Here is a 22100-nt window from a genome sequence, read left to right on the forward strand (position 1 = left end):
GCGGTGAAATTCGGAATTGCAATCATACTTTTGAGAAATTAAAACCTTCCAATCATGTGCAATGGGACGAGGCTGCTTATTAAGGAATTGCAGGACAATTTAAGTGTAGCAACTGTTATCAACGGCCCAGCAACTGGTCAACTAGTTCATATAACGAGGATACCGATGATCCCATTTGGTCATTTATATGGCTTCAATTTCCGGTAGTTCCAGGCCTTCGAATATGTAGAGATCGTCATACGAAAGCAATGTTGTCCTATCACGGATCGGAATTCCTGAAAATCAATTTATTTTCTTACCACAAAAAAAAAACCAATATCTTTTACAGAGAACCTCTAACCTAATAAACAATAACAAAAAAATTTAAAAACGAACAAAAAATCATTTAAATAATAATATCGAAAATAAATTTTACTCCTTAGTAACTCATAGCAAGAAGAAGGGTATACTTGTATGTGAGTTGTGTGTGTGTTATAAAAGGTATCATTTTTAAAATTTTTGTAAAAATACCCGTGCGAAGCAGGGGCAGGACGCTAGTTTTATATAAACTATATTTCTAAAAGATGGGACGCTTGATTTTTAATTGCGAAAATTGCACAATCTATTGATTTGAAAAACAGGTTTGGTTTTTGTTTAGCTCCAGGTAAGCAAAAAATATGGACATCCGTGCCTTTGTCGGACGTCTCCTACCGTTGATGATATCACGGGTGACCAAGGTCCGCAAGAGAAATTAAGACGACCTAATAGGAAAGGAGAACCAACACTACAGGCAATTAGTTTGTGGACAAATACAGCTCAAGGACAGTCCTCCGATTAACCAATGACGGAAGATTAATAAGCAGAAGTCTGCTCGAGTAAGGCGGCAAACGAAGATTGGGATCCCAGTTTAAGCCACGAAGAGCAAAAAGAGAGAATTGTTTCTGAACAGACTCAATTCGATCCTGATGCGTTTTGTACTGCGGACACCATACGCATGTATTGTAGAATAGGCCGTACCAGTGAACTGTAAAGTAGCGTAGAGGTAAAGGGATCATCAAATTCCTTGGACCATTTATAAAATAATTATAAAAACAATAATTAAAAAAAATAAGAAAATTAAAAAAATATTTGGATCGATTTTACGTCCCTTGGTATTCGAACTCACTAAAGGGTGTATAATTGCACATTTACATAGCAATTGTGTTTTTTTAGTGTATGCATGTCTATGCCTGCCTATTCGTGAATCAAAAACCTAATACAAACTTGCACAGAGTGCACACAAAATTTAGTGTCATATAGTCTCTGAGAAGTAGGTGATCATACAGATGGACAGACAGGGCGAGATCGACTCGTCTAGCGAGATGCTAGCGGATAATAATAAGTAACAGTAATATAATTTTTATATAAAACACATAGACTACCCTTGAATAAAATATATACACATAGCAGGAAGGGCATACGCAGGGTGGGTAGGGGCCGTTTCGCAATAAGAAGTCGACCACACATTCACTATTATGAAATTTTTTATTGATCATATGCATTATTATTTGAACGTGCATTATTTAATCAACATTTTTCTTGCTCCTCCTCTTCCTCCCTTTGAAAAAATCGTACGCCCTTGCATAGCAGACGACACATTAAGAGACTTGTATTAAATATATATAGTGTTGGTGAAGAGATGAAATTTCTTTTTTTTTATGTTTCTTATAGACACTATTGTTGGGGCTTCGGTACGAGGATTTATCTTGGGACTACGCAAAGCCAAGTGCTGGTGATGATTCCGAATGCCTAACTTGTATATTTATTCAGGTATGTTGTATTTACATATTTTATTCATCCACACTTTTTTGAAAAAACATTTGAGAGAAAATTAAAAACAAATAAATTAAAAATAAACAAGTAGCGAAGCTAAAGTCGGGTGTCCCGACTATGAAATAAAAACAAGTAGAGAAGCTAACATCGGGTATCCCGACCTTGAAATACTCTGTACATATGTGTAGTATAATTATGCTTATCTAGGCGTGTATGTGTGTGACTGTGTGCCTGTGCAAAGCAGTAACAACAACAACTGCGGTCACTGCTTGGTCATATATACATATATGGCTATAACTTCCTGTTAAATCGGCCTCTCATTATGAAACTCGACACACGGACTCATAATCACTAACGGGAGGTATTTTCCGAATTTCAATGAAAAACTCCAAGAATTAAGGGGAAATTCCAAAATACACATTTTCTGCGTATTCACATAAGGCATCTGGAACTAAAATTTGGTGTCCCTAGGTCTTATAGTCTCCGAGATATAGGCGATAATACGAATGGAAAATCGGGAAAACGCCCATAGGGGGGAAGTGGGGGGGGGAAATCAAAAATAAAACAAACTTGCACAGCGTACACACATAAGGCATCTTTGTGCAAAATTTGGTCTCTCTAGCTCTTATAGTCTCTGAGATCCAGGTGTTCATACGGAAGCACAGACGGACAGACTGACAGGCGGACAGACAGACAGACAGGGCTAGATCGACTCGTCTTATTACGCTGATCAATAATATATATACTTTGTGGGGTCTGCCACACCTCCTTCTGTTTGTTACATTTTTCACCTCCCTACCTAATATACTCCTGTACATTTCATGTACATACAGAGTATAAAAATCGATAACATGTGCAGCAGAAACATATGCTTGGAGTGACTCGACTATACGTTAGCTTGGATACAAAATGGAACTAACAAAGACAAATTTATTAGAAAACGAACAGAAGAAATACAAAAGATACCACAAATTAACTGGAGACATTTGGTATCTGAAGACAATCCTGCCGATATAGCCTCAAGAGGGATTTGTTCTATTAAGTTCAAAGATTGCGAGAATTGGTGGACAGGTCCTAAATGGCTAAGCAAACCGAGAGAAGATTGGCCTAAGCTAAAAACTTATGAAGACAAAGTTACAGTCGGTTTAATATTAAGAAATACAGAAAATGGCATTATAACGGAACTTTTAGAAAACAAGTAGAAAAGCTAAAGTCGGACGCCCCGACTTTGAAATACTATGTACATATGTGTATAAATATTGTTAACAGAGGCATAATTATACTCTGTACATGAAATGTACAAGAGTATATTAGGTTTGCGGGAGCTGAAAAATGTAACAGGCAGAAGGAGGCGTGGCAGACCCCACAAAGTATATATATTCTTGATCAGCGTGACAAGACGAGTCGATCTAGCCCTGTCTGTCTGTCTGTCCGTCTGTCCGTCTGTCCGTCCGTATGAACACCTGGATCTCAGAGACTATAAGAGATAGAGACACCAAATTTTGCACAAAGATGCGTTATGTGTGTATTCTATACGAGTTTGTTTTATTTTTTTGATTTTCCCCCCCACTTCCCCCCTATGGGGGTTTTCCCGATTTTCCATTCGTATAATCGCCTATATCTCGGAGACTATAAGACCTAGGAACACCAAATTTTAGTCCAAGGTGCCTTGTGTGAATACGCAGAAAATGTATATTTTGGAATTCCCCTCCCTCCCCCCTCTCCCCCGCAAATGCGATTTTCTCTAACTCCCGTAATTCTTGGAATTTCGAACTAAAATTTTGCAAATACCCCCAGTTAGTAATTATGTGTCCGTATGCCAAGTTTCACTATGATAGACCGATTTACCAAGAAGTTATAGCCATAAATATATTTGCTGCTGCAGCGCTGCTCAAGCGCTGCCCGCGGCTGTTGTTGATGTTGCTGTTTGGTTGACTGCGAAAATACTTACACAGACACGAATAGATGCGCATAGGCATACATACACTCACACAGACGCAATTGCTATGTAAATGTGCAATTATACACCCTTTACGTGAGTTCGAATACCGAGAAAGGCAAAATCGATCATTGAATTTTTTTTTATTTTCTTAATTTTTTTTATTTTCTGTAATTATTGTAAACATATGTACAGAGTATTTCAAAGTCGGGACACCCGACTTTAGCTTTTTTACTTGTTTTTCATAGGTTAGTACATTATATTAATTTGTATAAATACTAGCAGGTATTGCCCGCCTTAACCCGGGCATAACCTACCCATATGTTTTCACCTTATAAGTTACCAGTAGGAAGGCAGGTAGGAAGGTTCTTGACAAAAAATTGTTCAGTAGTCCGTTAAAATATCATATTAAGCTATTTCGTTAAACGAACATGACCACTATAACTAATATTTTTTAAAGCTCGTTTTCCCCCCTTTGGAGCTAGAATTTTCCAAAAGCCTTTCTTAGTGTGCTCCTACACTATGATACTTGATACTATGAAAGGATACTTGAGTCAAAATTTCATCTTTTACCGTTTGGGCTGTGCGTTGATCACCAATTAGTCAGGACAAACTGTTTTATATATAGAGATAACGCAACGTTTTAAGAGAGACTATGTGCAAAAAAGGGGAATAATTATAAGGGTTTATCCTAATTTTAAATTCACATTTGAGTCTTTTCGTGCCATATTGAGTCAATACGGTCACGCACAAACTCGGAATATGAAACATGCCACGGACTCGTGTCAATGCCGTGCAGCGATGAGCCACGATCAAAAAGCACTGACAATTCTCATCTCAATTTGCTGGAGTAAAACTTTCGATAGTTGAAGCCACCGATACCATCAAAATATCGAAGTTTGAATGTAATAAGCAGAATATTTAAATAATAAAATCTAATTATTTATTGAGATCAATAAGAACAAATCATATACATACATACATCTGCCCGCAATGCGAAGCAGAATATGCGTAGCTCCGTTATTCGGTTTCTGCTTTACTAACTGTAAACTTTTGGCGTTTTGCCTTTGCAATTAACATTAAATGGTAAAAACGAAAGAAGAAGAGCGAGCCAATGACTTCCAGTTGTTCTTGTTTTTAGAGCATTATTTTTTTACAATCAAACAACTGTGTTTGATTGCCCAATGCATACATTAATACGAATGTACATACATGCTATATTCATACACAGGCAATACATATGCATGTTTCTCTTTACTCCGTACGTAGGGAACCGCACACATAGACACGAACTGTTGCTTGTTGTGTGTGTGAGTGTGTGTATGTGATGTCCCCAACTATTTGATATTTGTTGTTGCTGCATAAAGTTATTAATGAAAACCCTAGTGCCAAATGCATTAAACAAAGAAAAATTTACTTTTAAAAATGTTATATAATTTTCAATTAATTAACATTTCTTGCTCTGTCAGTGCAAGACGAATGTGCATACATACATATGTAGATACATATGTACATACATAGATGTGCACATATGTATGGACATTCACACATTAGTGTCTCACATTTTGCTTTGGCTATTTCAATCGTTTGCACGCAACTACACGAACAGCTGCTTGCATGTGTGCGTGTGTGTATGTATACTTAGTTGTCCCCAACTGTTTGATATTTTGTATTGTTTGTTCTGCTTTTGTAAAATGCATATTTTGAAAATCCTTGAATGGAAAGTTGTAGATTTAGTTACGTAGATTACATTACCCAAATTTTAAATCGATCGGACTAAATTTATAACAAAAACTTTTCATTTGAAATAGTGAATAAATATTAAAAGCCCAATAATTCAAGCTCCAACACAAATTTCGAAAATCTAAGTATGCAGTTTTGTTTGTATTCTTTAATTGATTTCAGAAACCAAGTTTTAAGTCGATCGGTTGAAAAATTCGGATTTTTCAAACAAACTTTGGAGCTCGTTTTCCCCCCTTTGCTGCTCAAATTTTCCAAATTCCCTTCTTAGTGCGCACCTGCACCATGATAGGATACTTGAGCCCAAACTCCAGCATCCTAGCTTTTACCGTGTGGGCTGTGGGCTGTTGACGCGGTTTGCTTTTGTGCCCCAACATTTTTTTACAGGAAAACTCCCATATTTTAGGCCCCAAAAAAAAAAATCAAAAAACCAAGTATACATTTTTTCTTGGAATTGTTCTGAGAGTATACAAACTAAGTTTAAAGTTAATCAAATGAAAACTGTAGATTTTTCATACAAACGTTGGAGCCTGTTTTCCCCCCTTTGGAGCTCGAGTTTTCCAAAAAGTGGGCACCTAGACTATGAAAGGATACTTGAGTCCAAATTTCAGCTTCCTAGCCTTTACCGTTTGGACTGTGCGTTGATCACCAATCAGTCAATCAGTCAGTCAGGACAAACTGTTTTATATATATAGATATGTTTATGTTAGTGTCGCCGCTCGAATTGGCTCCCGATTAATGAATTTAATCGGTACCCAGGGAACACCACGGGGAGGCCATTACCTACGCAGTAGGGTCCTTTAGCAAAAACAAATTTTTTGCAGACCTACGAGTCGACTTGAGTTGTGCAAATACAACTCCTCTGTTCCCAAAAACTAAAAATTAAAGTATGTTGTTAATAAATACTTAATAAATTTAAAAATTTTAAAAATAAAATAATTTAAAAAAAATTAAATAAATATAAATAAATAAATAAGTAATAAATAATTAAATTATACAAAATCCTAATTCTCCTGCAAACTAACTAAAATTCCACTATGATGGCTATACCATTTCATAAGTGCGCGCCGTGGCCCTGCGATCTGAAATATTTGAACACGCCCAATCAATAAGTGTATCACTATTGGTCGTAGACATGTTCAAATCTAATAAAAATCGAAAACTATGACTACCTAAAAAATTAAATATGCTCGTACTGCACCCTGACAGAGACCGTAGGCAAATATTAAAATCTCGTACCACTAATAAATTATCTAAAAATGGAAGCTCCCGTAATAAATCCTCTAACTCTGTTTTAAACTTTTGCAGAGGACATGTTGGGCTTTTATAAACTACTATTCAGAGCAGAGTTTATTTGTGACTAACGATCGATTAAGCATAAGAGAGAGAACTGCTCACAGGCAGAAATAAAGAACAGTTAGATGGGTATGCAAGACATAAAGAACAAAGAGACAATGCGTTGCACACAAGTATACACATACTTCGAACACTCCTTCTCAACGCATGTCTACTTTTACAAAAATTCAAATTAAAAAGTAAACAAAACAATTCAAGTTACTTATAACTATGAATTTAGCGCATACCCATCATGTTTATACATTTTTCATGCTTAACTCTACACAAGTTTTTTAGTAAGAACATCCAAGATCATTTGCTCTATAGCTACATATTTAATTTCAAATACATTGTTCTTACACATTTCTCTTACATGATGGTACTTAACATCTATGTGCTTGTAGCGCGCATGGCTCTCACAGCCCTTTGCCAAACATTGCGCGCTTTGATTGTCGCTGAAGAACTTTGTTGCGTGACCACTGCAGCAACCCATTGTCATCTCACCCTTCGACAATTCAACCAACGTCCATGTCTTGTTGGCTCGTAGGCTTTCAATCTCCTTCTTCAGCGAGATTTTCCATTCATCGGCATATTCTGATTTGTACGCAGCATCGACTGTCTCTGGTACAGCTATATCGTCGGTTGTCATAACATTCAACATGTTATACTGCTTTCGCGGGCGTCCAGGCATTCCCGTGTATATTTTCTTTGGCCGCCCTGGACCTCTTTTCTGGCTTGCTATTGTTTCGTTACCGACTGAAGTTTCTCCTTCTGCAGCGCTGCGCCCTGCAGCCTGCTCGACCTCTGGAGTACTGCTGCCATGCCGATTTTCATCAGCATTACCGTGATTCTCATTCTGCTCTGCAATGCCCATCGGAACAGAATCTGATTCCGGCACCAACATCGGAACATCGATATCACATATCGACCCACTTGCCTTTTCTCTGTCACCTGTTAATGAGTCTACGAGAAAAATTGCGTCACGTGCTTCTATTACCTTTTCTGTACTGGGATTGTACAAGCGATATGCTTTTGCAGTTTCAGAGTACCCAACCAATACTCGCTCCTCACCCTTCAGCAGGAATTTACCAGTACGCTTCTTGTTCAGCACAATAGCCTTCGTGCCAAACACTCTGAGATGACTTACAGTTGGCTTTCTACATAGACATCTCTGATCGATTCCGCAGATATGCAGCTGTATTGATAGCTTCTGCCCAAAACCTTTCACTGAGACCAGCATGCACCAGCATGCTACGCGCCATCTCTACAAGTGTTCTGTTTGCGCGTTCTGCCACACCATTCTGTTGCGTGGTGTGTGGCACAGTGAGCTGCCTCTTAATACCTCTGCTCACTAAAAAGTTGTCAAATGCACCACACAAATATTCACGTTTTTAATCATTTTATTTAAAATGCCGATATTTAAGTGTACAAAACGATTGTGCCATTTCATTACCTCTGTTGCATTTCTTTGTGCGATAAAACATTTATTTTCTTTTATTTCAACAAGAAACAGTCTGTCGCGACGCGAATGAGTATATTACATCTCATCAACGCGACACAAACAGACATTCAATAAAATAGCTTGGCAACACATATCATACATATAAACCTGTACACCCATATTGTTTTAGCATAGATAATATTGGCACCATAGTCTGCACGCGCACACGAATTACAGGTGCATTGACACTGGCCAGCCAACATAGGCAATAATAAGCAAGAATAAGATTAATAAGCAAGAATAATTATTCTGCTACATCAGCATAAGACCAACAATCAGGTTATAGTTTCTGAACCAAATTGGGCTGATACCACCATACGCAACCTCATAATATATGCTTGGGCATCATTATTGCGAAACCGCCAACACATAGAAATGGTTAATGTAAATAGTCATAAGAAAGTTTTGAGCTTGGCTATATAAGCCATGAATTGTAAGAATAAAATCAGTATGCAAATTATCAACGAACGGCCTGTTACTTTGGGTCAGGAACCGCTGATCTTTATCACGCCGACTACCACGTTGACTACATGCTCCCAAGGATTGCCATCCGGTATCCTTGGTCACTACAAACGTCCTGCGTCGTTTCACTCAAGCGCAACCAGGACAACCGGTGTTACTCGCACCTACTGGACCACGAGGGTCCCTTGAAGCAGATTGGCCACAAGTGCCTTTAATTAAACGGACCACGAGTGTCCACCTCAACATCAAGCCGGACCACTAGGATCCCACCTTGATCAACAGAAGGACAATAAGCGCCCTTTAGCTTAACTTGTCAGGACCACAATCATCCTGCCGATTCGCACCACCGCACGTGTGCGAATAAACACAGTCCATGGTGCTCTTCAGCCACCAAAACAGTATCGCCCCCGCGATCTACTATACTCGCACTATTCCTTTTAAATTCAACTGTGCAACCCTTTTGCATTGCCTTCGAAACAGATATGAAATTACATTGAAGATCTTTTACATACAACACATTGCTCATTTCGATTGTTGTGCCTTGCCAATTTCTTTACTTGTCCAAAACGTCCAGAACGATCTTCTCGCTCACGTTTACAAGTTGCCGATTATTCCAGTAACACAACAAATTATTTTTTCAACTCGCGTAGTCACAGCGTGTTCTGGGCCCATAACCTATTCAGAGTAGAGTTTATTTGTCACTAAAGATCGATTAAGCATAAGAGCGAGAACTGCTCACAGGCAGAAATAAAGAACAGTTAGATGGGTATGCAAGACATAAAGAACAAAGAGACAATGCGTTGCACACAAGTATACACATACTTCGAACAACTACTAATAACCTTAAAGACCTATACTTTAACACGGCATACTCAAATACTGCAGAATACACATTTTCGGAATTAGCAAAGTACCGACGACTGGAGCAAAGACTAACATTCTCAAATATTTCATTCCTAACGAATACAAGAATGCCTCTTTTCGGTCGGCGTCTACCAGTTACTTGCGGACAATCTAGGCGCACTACACTGGGGAAGCCAGGAATTTCATATGTTTCGTTTGAGTATGTGGAAGCCTCAACGAAACATAAGATTGAAGACATTGAAAATTGAATTTTCAAATAGATTGTCAAAGTGAATGTGCAGTAACTTTATTCTTCCTAGATTTTGTAGCTGTTGTTCTACATCTGAATGTCGATTAGACTTAACGGTCCATCTATGAAAAGGCCATCCGCACTTGTGGCTCTACTACAAGCTATAATATAATGCTTCACGTTGCATACGAGGTATTTTGTGGACCACCACTGTGGTATATGTATACCTGACTTTTATGAATAGTTATACATTCTGCAGGTATAACTGGAAATTGTTAGCAGTCAATAGTAATTTGCTCATTTGATTAATACTGAAAACTTTTAGTTGTTTTCAAAACTGGGGCCCATGAAGGCTCTATGCGATGTGGGCACTTAGTGCGAGCATTTACTCCTACACTGTCATCTAAAAATGTTATCCAAAGAATATGAGGGGAATTGGATACATTGAAACCTACTTCCATTAAAACGCCTGTGGCTCCATTGACGAGAACATCTGCTGTATCTACATTGACCGTCATCATATACTTCGCAGTAGTTTTCAAAATCAGAGTTGTGCACAACCCTTGAGTTTGAGAAGATTGAAAATTCTTGACGGAATCCAATTTTTGTTGCTTACTTTCAGCCTTCGGCCTTGATGAAATCAAGAGCAACTGAAATATTCTGTTCTGTAGCAATCCATTGCAATTTGACCGTGTTAAAAGCATTTGTATCCTCAGTTCTACGAAACAGATGAATTACATCATCTGGGACTTCACGGACATTGAAAATTCGGAACCTAAGCAAACTAATACCTCTGACTACATTTGACCGGATGCCATGTTATTAAGTGCTTTTGCAAAGGCTTGGTCGTCTCTCTGCCGCATTATCTCTATGAGTTCAAAAAACTTAAAATTATCTCACAGAAAAGATCCATAAATAGCACTGTATGGATCATGCGATGCCGAAGTGGATTGAAATATCCATCGATCTCCTACAGGACGTAGTTGTCTGAGATCGCTGAAAACTATAACAGATATTACTCCAAAAGGAAAATTTCTGTTATTAAAAATTTGTTTGAGAAGACTATCCAATTGGGAGAACATTTTGGCACCGACCATAGAAATTTCGTCAATTATAAGAAGTTTGAGTTTGATTTTTGCAGTTGTGGGGTCGCAACCAGGCCTATGATAATAAAAATGTGAGAGGGACTGAAAAATTGCTGATATAAGCTTACATTTGCCAACAACTGCTCCGCCACCTACAAGCTCCTGGAAAATGTTATTATGCTTAGCATTGTGCAAAACATGGCTATAGAATGTTTATTGCTTCAAATTAAGTGATCTAACTATATTTGCTAAATTTTCAATATATATAATTGGCAGGAGCTTTATTACTCGGATAGTTTAATCCGATTCTTCTATATTATTATCTGCATTTACGTTTAAGACATTTATTTGAGAATTTATCTCAGGAAAAGCTAAAACACTATACTCATTATCTAAAACTGCCAGATTTTCTATATTTTCATCACTAACTTCCTCATTTTCCATGGCCCTTATAAGCGCGTCTTCTAATTCTTATAACACATTGTAAGTCCTAATGGAATCTGTATTTTGATATACATTTTCTCGCAATTTCTTTGAACTAATTCTGTTTGTTCATCTCCAAATTGACATTGAACTTCTTACCGAATTATACACGGCTTGGTCCTTTTTCTAACAAACCCACTGCCATAGCGGAGAGGAAGAAAAACACTGCCTAGGACCTCATTTTCATCTGCATTGTCATTTTCACTTTGGCGAGTTGCTCTGCGGCTTTTTGAAAAACTATAAAATGCAGCGAAATTGGCTAAACACAGGCCTTCGAGACAATCTGGTCGGTGTATATAATGGTCGAGAAGACCTACTCCAAAAATGTCAGTGGAATCCTGAGGAAAATTTTGTAGCTGTTGTCTAGACTTGAGCATTCTAACTCGATACTCTGGAACTGAAGTATTTATGTAAAGTTCTGCGTTGCTAGTCTCAGACAAACGCATTCGTAGACAACAATACACGGAGCGGAGATCTCAGTGCCTGAAATAAATTTATGACCAATATGCAACAATTTTTGTCTGATGGTTAAATCGTCTCTGTGAATCTCGTTCACACGCTTCACTCATCAGTTTTGAAATTCCTCTTTGGCTCTTGTTTATATAATTAATAACATAAATGCAGCACGCATAAGGGTCCAAAATAAACTGAATATCCATGTTGGCCCTTATCATTCAGAGAATGTATTTATTATAAGCGTTTACTTTAATGGCTGCAAATGTTCTCTTCAGAAAAACTTGGGGTTTTTTCAAACCAGACCTAAATATAAAATCTAAAAAAATCTAGGCCAAAAATTTGGTTTTTATTAGATTTAATACTGCGGGCACATGTGTTGCCAAACTTGAAAACGCCGCCAACAGAAGGAAATTGAATTAATTTAAAGAATTAAAGTGTCCGCACTAACGTCGTTGAAATTTTCAATATAATCCCGAGTTATATTAATAATTTGGTGAGGAAGCCATAAGCGTTTACAGCAAACGCACATTTGGTCTGGTCCCAGCTTCACAGTTCTATTAAAACCTGCTAACTGAGCATCTATATTGCTGGGTACCACAACATCCTGAGAGATATTCGGATGTTCCTCTCTATTTTGGGAAGCATTTTGTCGATTCTCTGCTTCCACATTATCCCTATTACTCCTATATCCATATAGGCATCTAATGCTGCCTGTCGTGATAAAATTCGAGCGCTACGCCGTGCTGCCGTGTCGCGCGCTCAGTCTAATAGGGTTATCCCTAACTTGAGACCTATTTACTCTATCCTGCTCTCTTTCTACTATGCGGCGTTCAACATCGGCTCTTACTAAAGCCCTCCTATCGGCGTCCTGCCTCTGTTCGTTAGTTCTAAAGTCTGCGTTTGTACGTCTACGTCTTCTAAAGACGGTGTTCTGCGTCTGTTCGTATTCTTGGTAATCTATATCTTGGTAATCTCTGACTGGCTCGACGCAGAGTATTGGCTGCCTGCTCATTTTCCCGAATACCTGCGTCCTCACGTCTCCGTCTTCTAAAGTCTGTATTCTGCGTCTGTTCGTATTCTTGATAATCTATATCTAACCTACGATTGGCTCGACGCAGTGTGTCGGCCGCTTGTTCTGGCTCCCGAAACTCTAAGTCCATGCGCCCTTCTTGTCTATGTAATAAATCTAGTACTAGCTCCTGATGTCGAAGCGTAGCGTTACGTCTCCTAGTTGAACGCCGCAAACTGTTATTAGCCTGCTCATTTGCCCTATTCTCTTCATTTGCTCTACGGCTCCTTTGTGCCAGTGCATTCCTACCTCTTTCTGCCTGTGAATAAAGAGAATCTTCCCTATTTTCCCTGTTTCTCAATCGGCGATTTCGAGCCCGATGAGAAGAAGACTGACGAACGCGTCGAGGCATATCGGACGGATAAAAAATAAAATAATACGATAATAAATAATCATATAACAAATAATAATATAATAATAAAGAATATAAATTATAAACGTGTATGTTAGCAGAGTAGCCATAAAAAAGGCTAATTTTATAAAACATATGAAATTAATATCACCTGAGATGCCCAGCAGCTAAAAAACGCTCGAAACTCTTCTCCGCACAATGTCACTAACACTGTAAAGTTTATTAGCCACTGAAATCTTAAAGCTCGATTAAGCGATTGACCTGTCACATGTATGCCAAAAACCCACTCAATTACTCTTATTATGCAATCTATTACTCTGCTTACTTGTTCTCTTTCTGATTCACACGCCCTTTTACTAGAGGTGCTGGAGTTGCTTTATTTTATTGAAATGGCTGTCATTGCTAATAATCTAGCAACAAGTCAATAAGCTAAGTACAGTAACGATTAAAGATAAATTTTTATTATTAAAATTGAAATATTAAATTAAGTCATTCATTTGTGTCCACGTGCATAAGCCACTATTTCTTTGACTTTTAGGCCAGGGGGTGACATGACTCAGCAAGGGAGGGTGGGAGGTCGCTTACTCTTTTACAAGAGAGTACACCTGCACGTTGTGAGTAAATTTTTCTCTTACACACAAATCTGTGCGCAAATGACTCGCCTGGTGTGTGTACATATATGTGTTTTGTTTATGCACCCATTTGACCATTTAATCATATGGAATAGTGGCTTACACAATTGTTAATATTAAAATTTAAACGCAATTTTAATTATTTTTAATTATTTTTTGTTTGCTCTCTAAAAATTCTGTCATACAAGGTGTGTTCCAAAGTATACAGGACTTTAAAAAAAAAAACAGAACAAATGGCTTTTTCGGCAAAATCAATTTATTTTATTCAAAATAGTCTCCTTCTGCTTCAATACAGCTTTTTGCACGATCCAAAAGCATGTCGAACGAGTGTTTTAGCTCGTTGGCCGGTATGGCCGCCAGTATGCCGGTGCAAGACTTTTGAATGGCCTCTACATCTGCATAACGCTTCCCTTTCATGGGCAAATGCATTTTTCCGAAAAGGTAGAAGTCGCACGGTGAGGTGAATACGGCGAGTGGTTAATGGTTAAAATGTGATTTTTGGTCAAATAATTGGTCACAACCGGTTGGATTCTGAGCAATTTTTGGTCGTCAGTCAATTTGTGCGGAACAAACCGTGCACACACCTTTCGTAAGCCCAAATTTTCGATCAAAATGCGATAAATCGATATTTTAGAGATGTTCAATTCCATTTCCACCAATTTCAATGATGATTTTGGCTGATTTTTGATGAATTCACGGACAGTTTCGATGGAATTTTCGGTGATCACGAATTTTGATTGGCCCACATGTTGATCGTCATTTATGTCCTCACGACCACTTTGAAAACGTTGAAACCACTCGTGCACTCTGCTACGGAATAGGCAATCATCGCCATAAACTTGTTCCATCAATTGAAACGTTTCGGTGAAAGTTTTACCAATTTTAAAACAAAATTTAATGTTGGCTCTTTGTTTGAAGCTCATTTTCGCACCGATAACACAAACATACTGACACTTAAAACGCAATAACTTCACTTACAATCGATGAAATCTCATGAAATCACTGGACAATCGATAAATATAGCAGATTCGAACGCACCAGTCGACATATAGATAGCGCCATCAGGGGGCGCTAGATTCCTGTTTACTTTGGAACGCACCTTGCACAAGTATATGAGCATTTGTAGCAATGTCAAATCTGTTTCTTTTTACGCTCTTTATTGGCCTTGAAATTATTCGCAGTCGCCTTGGCCTTGGCCATGACCGAATAAAACCAACAAGAGCTGGGAGAGGTCATGGTTTAAATACCTTTTAAAAGTGCATACATATAATAAAAATAATATAAAAAATATATATATATATATCTATATATATAAAACAGTTTGTCCTGACTGACTGACTGACTGACTGATTGGTGATCAACGCACAGCCCAAACGGTAAAGGCTAGGAAGCTGAAATTTGGACTCAAGTATCCTTTCATAGTCTAGGTCCCCACTAAGAAGGGATTTTGGAAAACTCGAGCTCCAAAGGGGGGAAAACAGACTCCAACGTTTGTATGAAAAATCTACAGTTTTCATTTGATTAACTTTAAACTTAGTTTGTATACTCTCAGAACAATGCCACGAAAAACTGTATACTTGGTTTTTTGATATTTTTTTTTGGGGCCTAAAATATGGGAGTTTTCCTGTAAAAAAAATGTTGGGGCACAAAAGCAAACCACGTCAACAGCCCACAGCCCACACGGTAAAAGCTAGGATGCTGAAATTTGGGGTCAAGTATGTAGTGTCCAGTTTCCTACTGGGCTGGTGGTCTAGCAAGCTTTTACAAGTGTTGCATTTATTTTTAGCAAACGTTATCGCGCTCTTAGGTCACCTTGGATAAGCAGCCGTAGCATCGTATGATTATGCCGTTGTTACTTATCTTATTATTGCACCCACGCATATGCATAGCATTGTTGTTGATTTAGTAAGTTCGGCTTCGGCTAAGTGCAGCTTCACGCTAACTAGCGGCGCGCCGATCGAACATTAGTACAGCGACTTTTGAGCAGTGCTGACGAATATTTCTTTTGTGCGTGTATACTATAAGTATCCTATCATGGTGTAGATGAGCAAAAAGAAGGGATTTTGGAAAATTCGAGCTCCAAAGGGGGGAAAAGTAGCTCCAAAGTTTGTTTGAAAAATACGCATTTTTCAACCGATCGACTTAAAACTTAGTTTCTAAAATCAATTAAAGAATACAAACAAAACTGCATACTTAGATTTTCGGAATTTGTGTCGGAGCTTGAATTATTGGGGTTTTAATACTTATTCACTATTTCAAATGAAAAGTTTGTGTTATAAATTTAGTCCGATCGATTTAAAATTTGGATAATGTAATCTACGTAACTAAATCTACAACTTTGCATTCAAGGATTTTCAAAATATGCATTTTACAAAAGCAGGCAGAACAAACAATACAAAATATCAAACAGTTGGGGACAACTAAGTACACACACACACATGCAAACAGCTGTTCGTGTAGTTGCGTGCAAACGATTGAAATAGCCAAATCAAAATGTGAGACACTAATGTGTGAATGCCCATAGATACATATGTGCACATCTATGTATGTACATATGTATGTATGTACATTCGTCTTGCACTGACAGAGCAAGAAATGTTAATTAATTGAAAATTATATAACATTTTTAAAAGTAATTTTTTCTTTGTTTAGTGCATTTGACATTAGGGTTTTCATTAATAGCTTTATGCAGCAACAACAAATATCAAAAAGTTGGGGACATCACATACAAGAACAGAAAATGTTCATTTAAATACCTTAAATGCCTTCCTACTGGTAACTTATAAGGTGAAAACATATGGGTAGGTTATGCACACACAAAATAAATACAATTGGAAACATTATATTGAGCCGGGTTAAGACGGGCAATACCTGCTAGTATATATATATAATTTTTATAGCCTGTACCCAAAGGGTGAAAGGCTATACTAGTTTTGTGCGCATGTATGTAACACACATAAGGAGGCGTGGCAGACCCCACAATGTATATATATTCTTGATCAGGATGAGAAGCCGAGTGGATATAGCCTTGTCCGTCCGTCCGTCTGCCTGTCCGTCTGTCCGTCTGTCTGTCCGTCTGTCTGTCCGTCTGTCCGTATGAACGCAAGGATCTCAGAAAGTATAAGAGCTAGAATAACCAAACTTGGTTTCCATATTCTCCTAAGACCGAGAAAGTACGAGTTTGAGTTTTTTTTCGATGCACCACCCCCCCCCCCCCCCACTCCTCTGCAATTCGTGTTTTTTCTTATAACTTCCGTAATTCTTGGAATTTTTGAAATCAATTTTGGTAGGTACGTCCAGTTAGTACTAATGTGTCCGTTTGCCAAATTTCATGATGATAGGTCAATTCTGAAGAAAGTTATAGCCATAAGTAAAATCGCTGCTCATGCGCTGCCTGCAGCTCTGTCGGCAGCGCTGCCCGCAGCTGTTGTTGTTGTTGCTGCTTTGGTTCAACTTTGTGCTGCATACATACACGCATATAAAAACGCATAGGTACGTGATGTAAATGTATGCTCTTAAAACTGAACATAAACATGTATTCTAATTTAATTTAATTAATTAATTAATTCATTCATTCAATTTTTTAAATAATTTAATTTTTTTTTAATTTATTTATTTTTTTAATTTTTCTTTTTTGTGGAGAGTACAGGCTATTTTACTGTCGGGCAGACCCCACAAAGTATATATATTTTTGATCAGCATGACGAGACGAGTCGATTTAGCCCTGTCCGTCTGTCCATCCGTATGATCACCTAGATCTTAGAGACTATAAGAGATAGAGACACAAAATTTTGCACAAAGATGCCTTATGTGTGTATTCTATACGAGTTTGTTTTATTTTTTGTTTTTCCCCCCCACTTACCCCCTATGGTGGTTTTCCCGATTTTCCATTCGTATAATCGCCTATATCTCGGAGACTATAAGACCTACGGACACCAAATTTTAGTCCCAGATGCCTAGTGTGAATACGCAGAAAATGTATATTTTGGAATTTCCCTCCCTCCCCCCTCTCCCATGCAAATCGCGATTTTCTCTAACTCCCGTAATTCTTGGAATTTCGAACTAAAATTTTGTAGATACCCCCAGTTAGTAATTATGTATCCGTACGTTTCACTATGATAGACGATGTAACAAGAAGTTATAGCCATAAATATATTTGCTGCTGCAGCGCTGCCCAAGCGCTGCCCGCGGCTGTTGTTGATGTTGCTGTTTGGTTGACTGCTAACATGTTTACTCAGACACGAATATACGAGCATATACATACATACACTGACATAGACGCAATTGCTTTGTATATGTGCAATTATACACCCTTTACGTGAGTTTGAATACCAAAGGAGGTAAAATCGATTAATTTTTTATTTTTTATTCTCTTACTTTTTTAATTTCTATAAATATTCTAAACATATGTACAGAGTATTTCAAAGTCAGGACACCCAACTTTAGCTTTTTTACTAGTTTTTTTTTTAGTTTTTATAGCCTGTACCCAAAGGGTGAAAGGCTTTACTAGTTTTGTGCGCATGTATGTAACACACAGAGAGTGGCGTGTCAGACCCGACAAATTATATATATTCTTGATCAGGGTGACAAGCCGCGTCGATTTAGTCATGTCCGTCCGTCCGTCTGTCCGCCTGTCCGTCCGTCCGTCCATCTGTATGAGCGCAAGGATCTCAGAAGGTACAAAAGCTAGAATTACCAAACTTGGTATCCAGGTTCCCCTAACCCCTAGGCAGGTCAAGTTTATTTTTTTATTCTGATACACTGCCCCCACTCCTCCGCAATTCATGTTTTTTTTATAACTCCCGTAATTCTTGGAATTTTGAAATCAGTTTTAGTAGTTACGTCCAGTTAGTGCTTAGGTGTCCGTATGCCAAGTTTCATCATGATAGGTCAGTTCTGATGAAATAAAATCGCTGCCCATGCTCTGCTTGCAGCGCTGCCCTCATCTGTTGTTGTATATATATATACACGTATATAAACACATATACACACGTATATAAACACATATACACGTATATAAGACAAATGATGTAAATGTAAAACTGTACATAAACATGTCTTTTATGTATGTATTAAATAAATTTTCTTAATTAATTTAATAAATTAATTTAATTTTTTTTTTAATAAATTAATTTTTTAATTTTTCTTTTTTGTGGAGAGTACAGGCTATTTTACGGTCGGGCTTGCTCGACTGTAGCGTTCTATCTTGTTCATAATAAAAAAAATATATCTCTATATATATAAAACAGTTTGTCCTGACTGACTGATTGGTGATCAACGTACAGCCCAAACGGTAAAAGCTAGGAAGCTGATATTTGGGCTCAAGTATCCTTTCATAGTGTAGGCGATAAGAAAATGATTTTGGAAAATTCGAGCTCCAAAGGGGCGAAAACAGGCTCCAACGTTTGTATGAAAAATCTACAATTTTCATCTGATTAACTTCAAACTCAGTTTGTATACTCTCAGAAAAATTCCAAGAAAAACTGTTTACTTGGTTTTTTGGGGACTGAAATATAGGGGTTTTCCTAAGAAGGGAGTTTTGAGAATTCAAGCTCCAAAGGGGGGAAACGGGCTCCAAAGTTTGTTGCATTTCTGCACCGATCAACTTTAAATTTGATTTTTATAAATTTAAATTTACCAAGGTGAAAGGTCGCGGGCAAAAAAGACGTAGCAAACCAGACGCCATTATTGCCAGGAGTGTAGGCGACTGTCAATTCTCAGATTTGCTGAAGGCGGTTAAGTCCGACCCAACTTTGTAAAGTATGCGGGATGATGTACAAAACATCCGCAAAACGGTGAACGCCAGCCTACTATTGCAGCTAAGTAGAGCCCCAGTCCATAGTGAGTTCACATTGCAGGCGGCTGTGGAGAAGGCCCTACATGGGATCACCGACGTGAAAGCCCTGAAGGAACAAACTAGGCTAGAAATTCGTGACCTAGACAAGCTCACCACCAAAGAGGAGATTTGCGCAGCGATCGCATCTAAAATGGAGGACCTCAGCCTAGACTGCCTGACAATAAAGTCAATTCGTAAGGCACGCGGTGGTCAGCAGATTGCAGTACTTTCACTGCCTGCCGATAAAGCCAAGTCACTCTTAGAACTCGGAAAGATCCGGATTGGATGGGTCATATGTCGATTACGAACCGTAGCTGACCCAATGCGATGCTTCAAATGCCTAGACTATGGGCACATGGCAGGGCGTTGCACGAGTAGCGAAGACCTAAAAGGGAATTGCTTTAAATGTGGTGAGAAGGGCCATGTGGCAAGAATTTGTACCAAGGAGTCTAAATGTTTGCTATGCTGTAGGAAAGGACTACAAAACCATGCCCACGCTACCGGCAGCTTCAAGTGCCCAGCGTTCAAGGAAGCCGTGCGCCAGGCGAAATGTTAAGATTCATCCAGTTGAATTTAAACCACTGCAGTGCGGCACAAGACTTGCTGCGCAAATCAGTACAGGAGCTCTCGATGGACCTGGCCATTCTGAGCGGGCCTTATAAACCCAAAAAAGACGCCAGATGGGCTACTGACCAATCCGACAAAGCGACACTATGGGTTTGTGGACATCGCGGGCTTCATCTGTAGGAGGTCTGGTCATGCAGGACATTTGTGCGAGCAAAAGTTTGTGGCCTGTGGTTGTACAGCTGCTACCTGGCCCCTAGCTTGACGATCAGTGAGTTTGCAGCAGCTTTGGATGAGCTGGTGTCCGACGCAGCAAATCGTCGAAGGGTAATATTAGCCGGAGATTTTAACGCATGGGCCGTTGACTGGGGCAGTATCTGCACAAACGCTCGGGGCCGTATCCTGCTCGAAACGTTCGCAAGATTGGATATTTCCTTATTAAACTCAGGCTCTCGTCCCACATTTAGCAGAGCCGGCACGAGCTCCATAATAGACCTCACGTTCGCAAGCAGCTCCCTGTTTAACTCGGCGTCTTGGTCAATGAGCGACGTCTACACGGCTAGCGACCATGATGCAATAATTTGCACAATCGGGGAAAGGACGAATAGACAGGGACACGGATCACGCACGGACTACTCGTACCGCACCAATACCTTTAATTCTGTTGCCTTTTCGGAAGCACTGCCCGTTTTGGACCTCATCGGGAATCCTCAGAGCATGGCGCAAGGAGCTGTGGCTCAACTGCAGGCTGCATGTGATGCTAGCATGCTGAAGAGAAAGTCTAACCCGCGACACCATGACCCAGTGTTCTGGTGGACTGAGGAAATTGCGCAGCTGCGTGGGGCATGCAATCGAGCCAGACGAGCATCCCAAAGGCTGCGAGGCACACAGGCGTTTCTACTCCAGCAAGCAGAATTCAGGAACTGCAGAAGATCCCTGAAGCGCGCGATTCGTATCAGTAAAAGGAACTGTTTCCTGGAGCTATGCGACTCGGCAGACCACGATCCGTGGGGAAAGGCGTATAAAACGGTGGTGAAAAGAATCAACGCAGGACGGTACAACGTGCCCTCCTCCCCAGAAGCACTAGCGCAAATAGTCGGTGTACTATTCCCCTCTAGACCTGTGGCCGGAGAAGTCGTGGACAGAGTTATACCGAGCGCTTAAGATGGCACTATCGCTGCTTCCCAGCTCCTTCGCTGCACTTTTTGGAAATTGCTTAAATCCAGGAGTCTTTCCGGACTGCTGGAAGGTCCAAAAGTTGCTACTACTCCCGAAGCCAGGTAAGCCCCCTGGTGAGGCTTCTTCCTACAGGCCAATTTGCTTGCTAAGCACGGTGGTTAAGGTACTAGAAAAGCTTCTCTGCACGAGACTGGAGGCTGCCCTAAGCGTCACTGGAGGACTGTCCCCGAACCAATATGGATTCAGGAAGGCGAGATCAACGATTGATGCCATCAGTAAAGTCGTCGAAATAGCCTCAAACGCTATTGAAGGGACGCGCTGGAAGGGAGGCACCAAGAAGTATTGCCTGGTGGTAACGTTAGACGTAAAGAACGCTTTCAATTCCGCAGACTGGGCTTCGCTCCTCGACGCACTCGCAGCACGCGGCATCCCCGCTTACCTCTTCCAAAGCATCCGAAGCTATTTCAACAACAGGGTGCTCCGGTATGAAACGTCTACAGGATCTGGCAGAGGTTGAAGGCAAATGCAACGTCGCCATCAGCAGGATCAACGACTGGATGAATGCAGTGGGCCTAGAGCTGGC

At 39.4% G+C, this 22100-nt stretch overlaps 1 protein-coding gene across 2 annotated transcripts in view; it reads left to right on the top strand.

Moving 5' to 3' along the window:
• LOC115628782 (putative FERM domain-containing protein FRMD8P1) overlaps positions 1 to 22100 on the top strand; it is a 352253-nt gene that overhangs the window by 252656 nt on the left and 77497 nt on the right. For both annotated transcript variants that reach the window (XM_030524995.1, XM_030524996.1), the window contains one exon: positions 1690 to 1788. In XM_030524995.1, coding sequence (XP_030380855.1) covers positions 1690 to 1788 — 99 coding nt within the window. The remainder of the gene's footprint in view (positions 1 to 1689; positions 1789 to 22100) is intronic.

The sequence above is a fragment of the Scaptodrosophila lebanonensis genome, unplaced genomic scaffold, assembly GCF_003285725.1.
Source record: "Scaptodrosophila lebanonensis strain 11010-0011.00,11010-0021.00 unplaced genomic scaffold, SlebRS2 tig00000126-arrow-arrow-pilon, whole genome shotgun sequence".
NCBI classification, from domain to species: domain Eukaryota; kingdom Metazoa; phylum Arthropoda; class Insecta; order Diptera; family Drosophilidae; genus Scaptodrosophila; species Scaptodrosophila lebanonensis.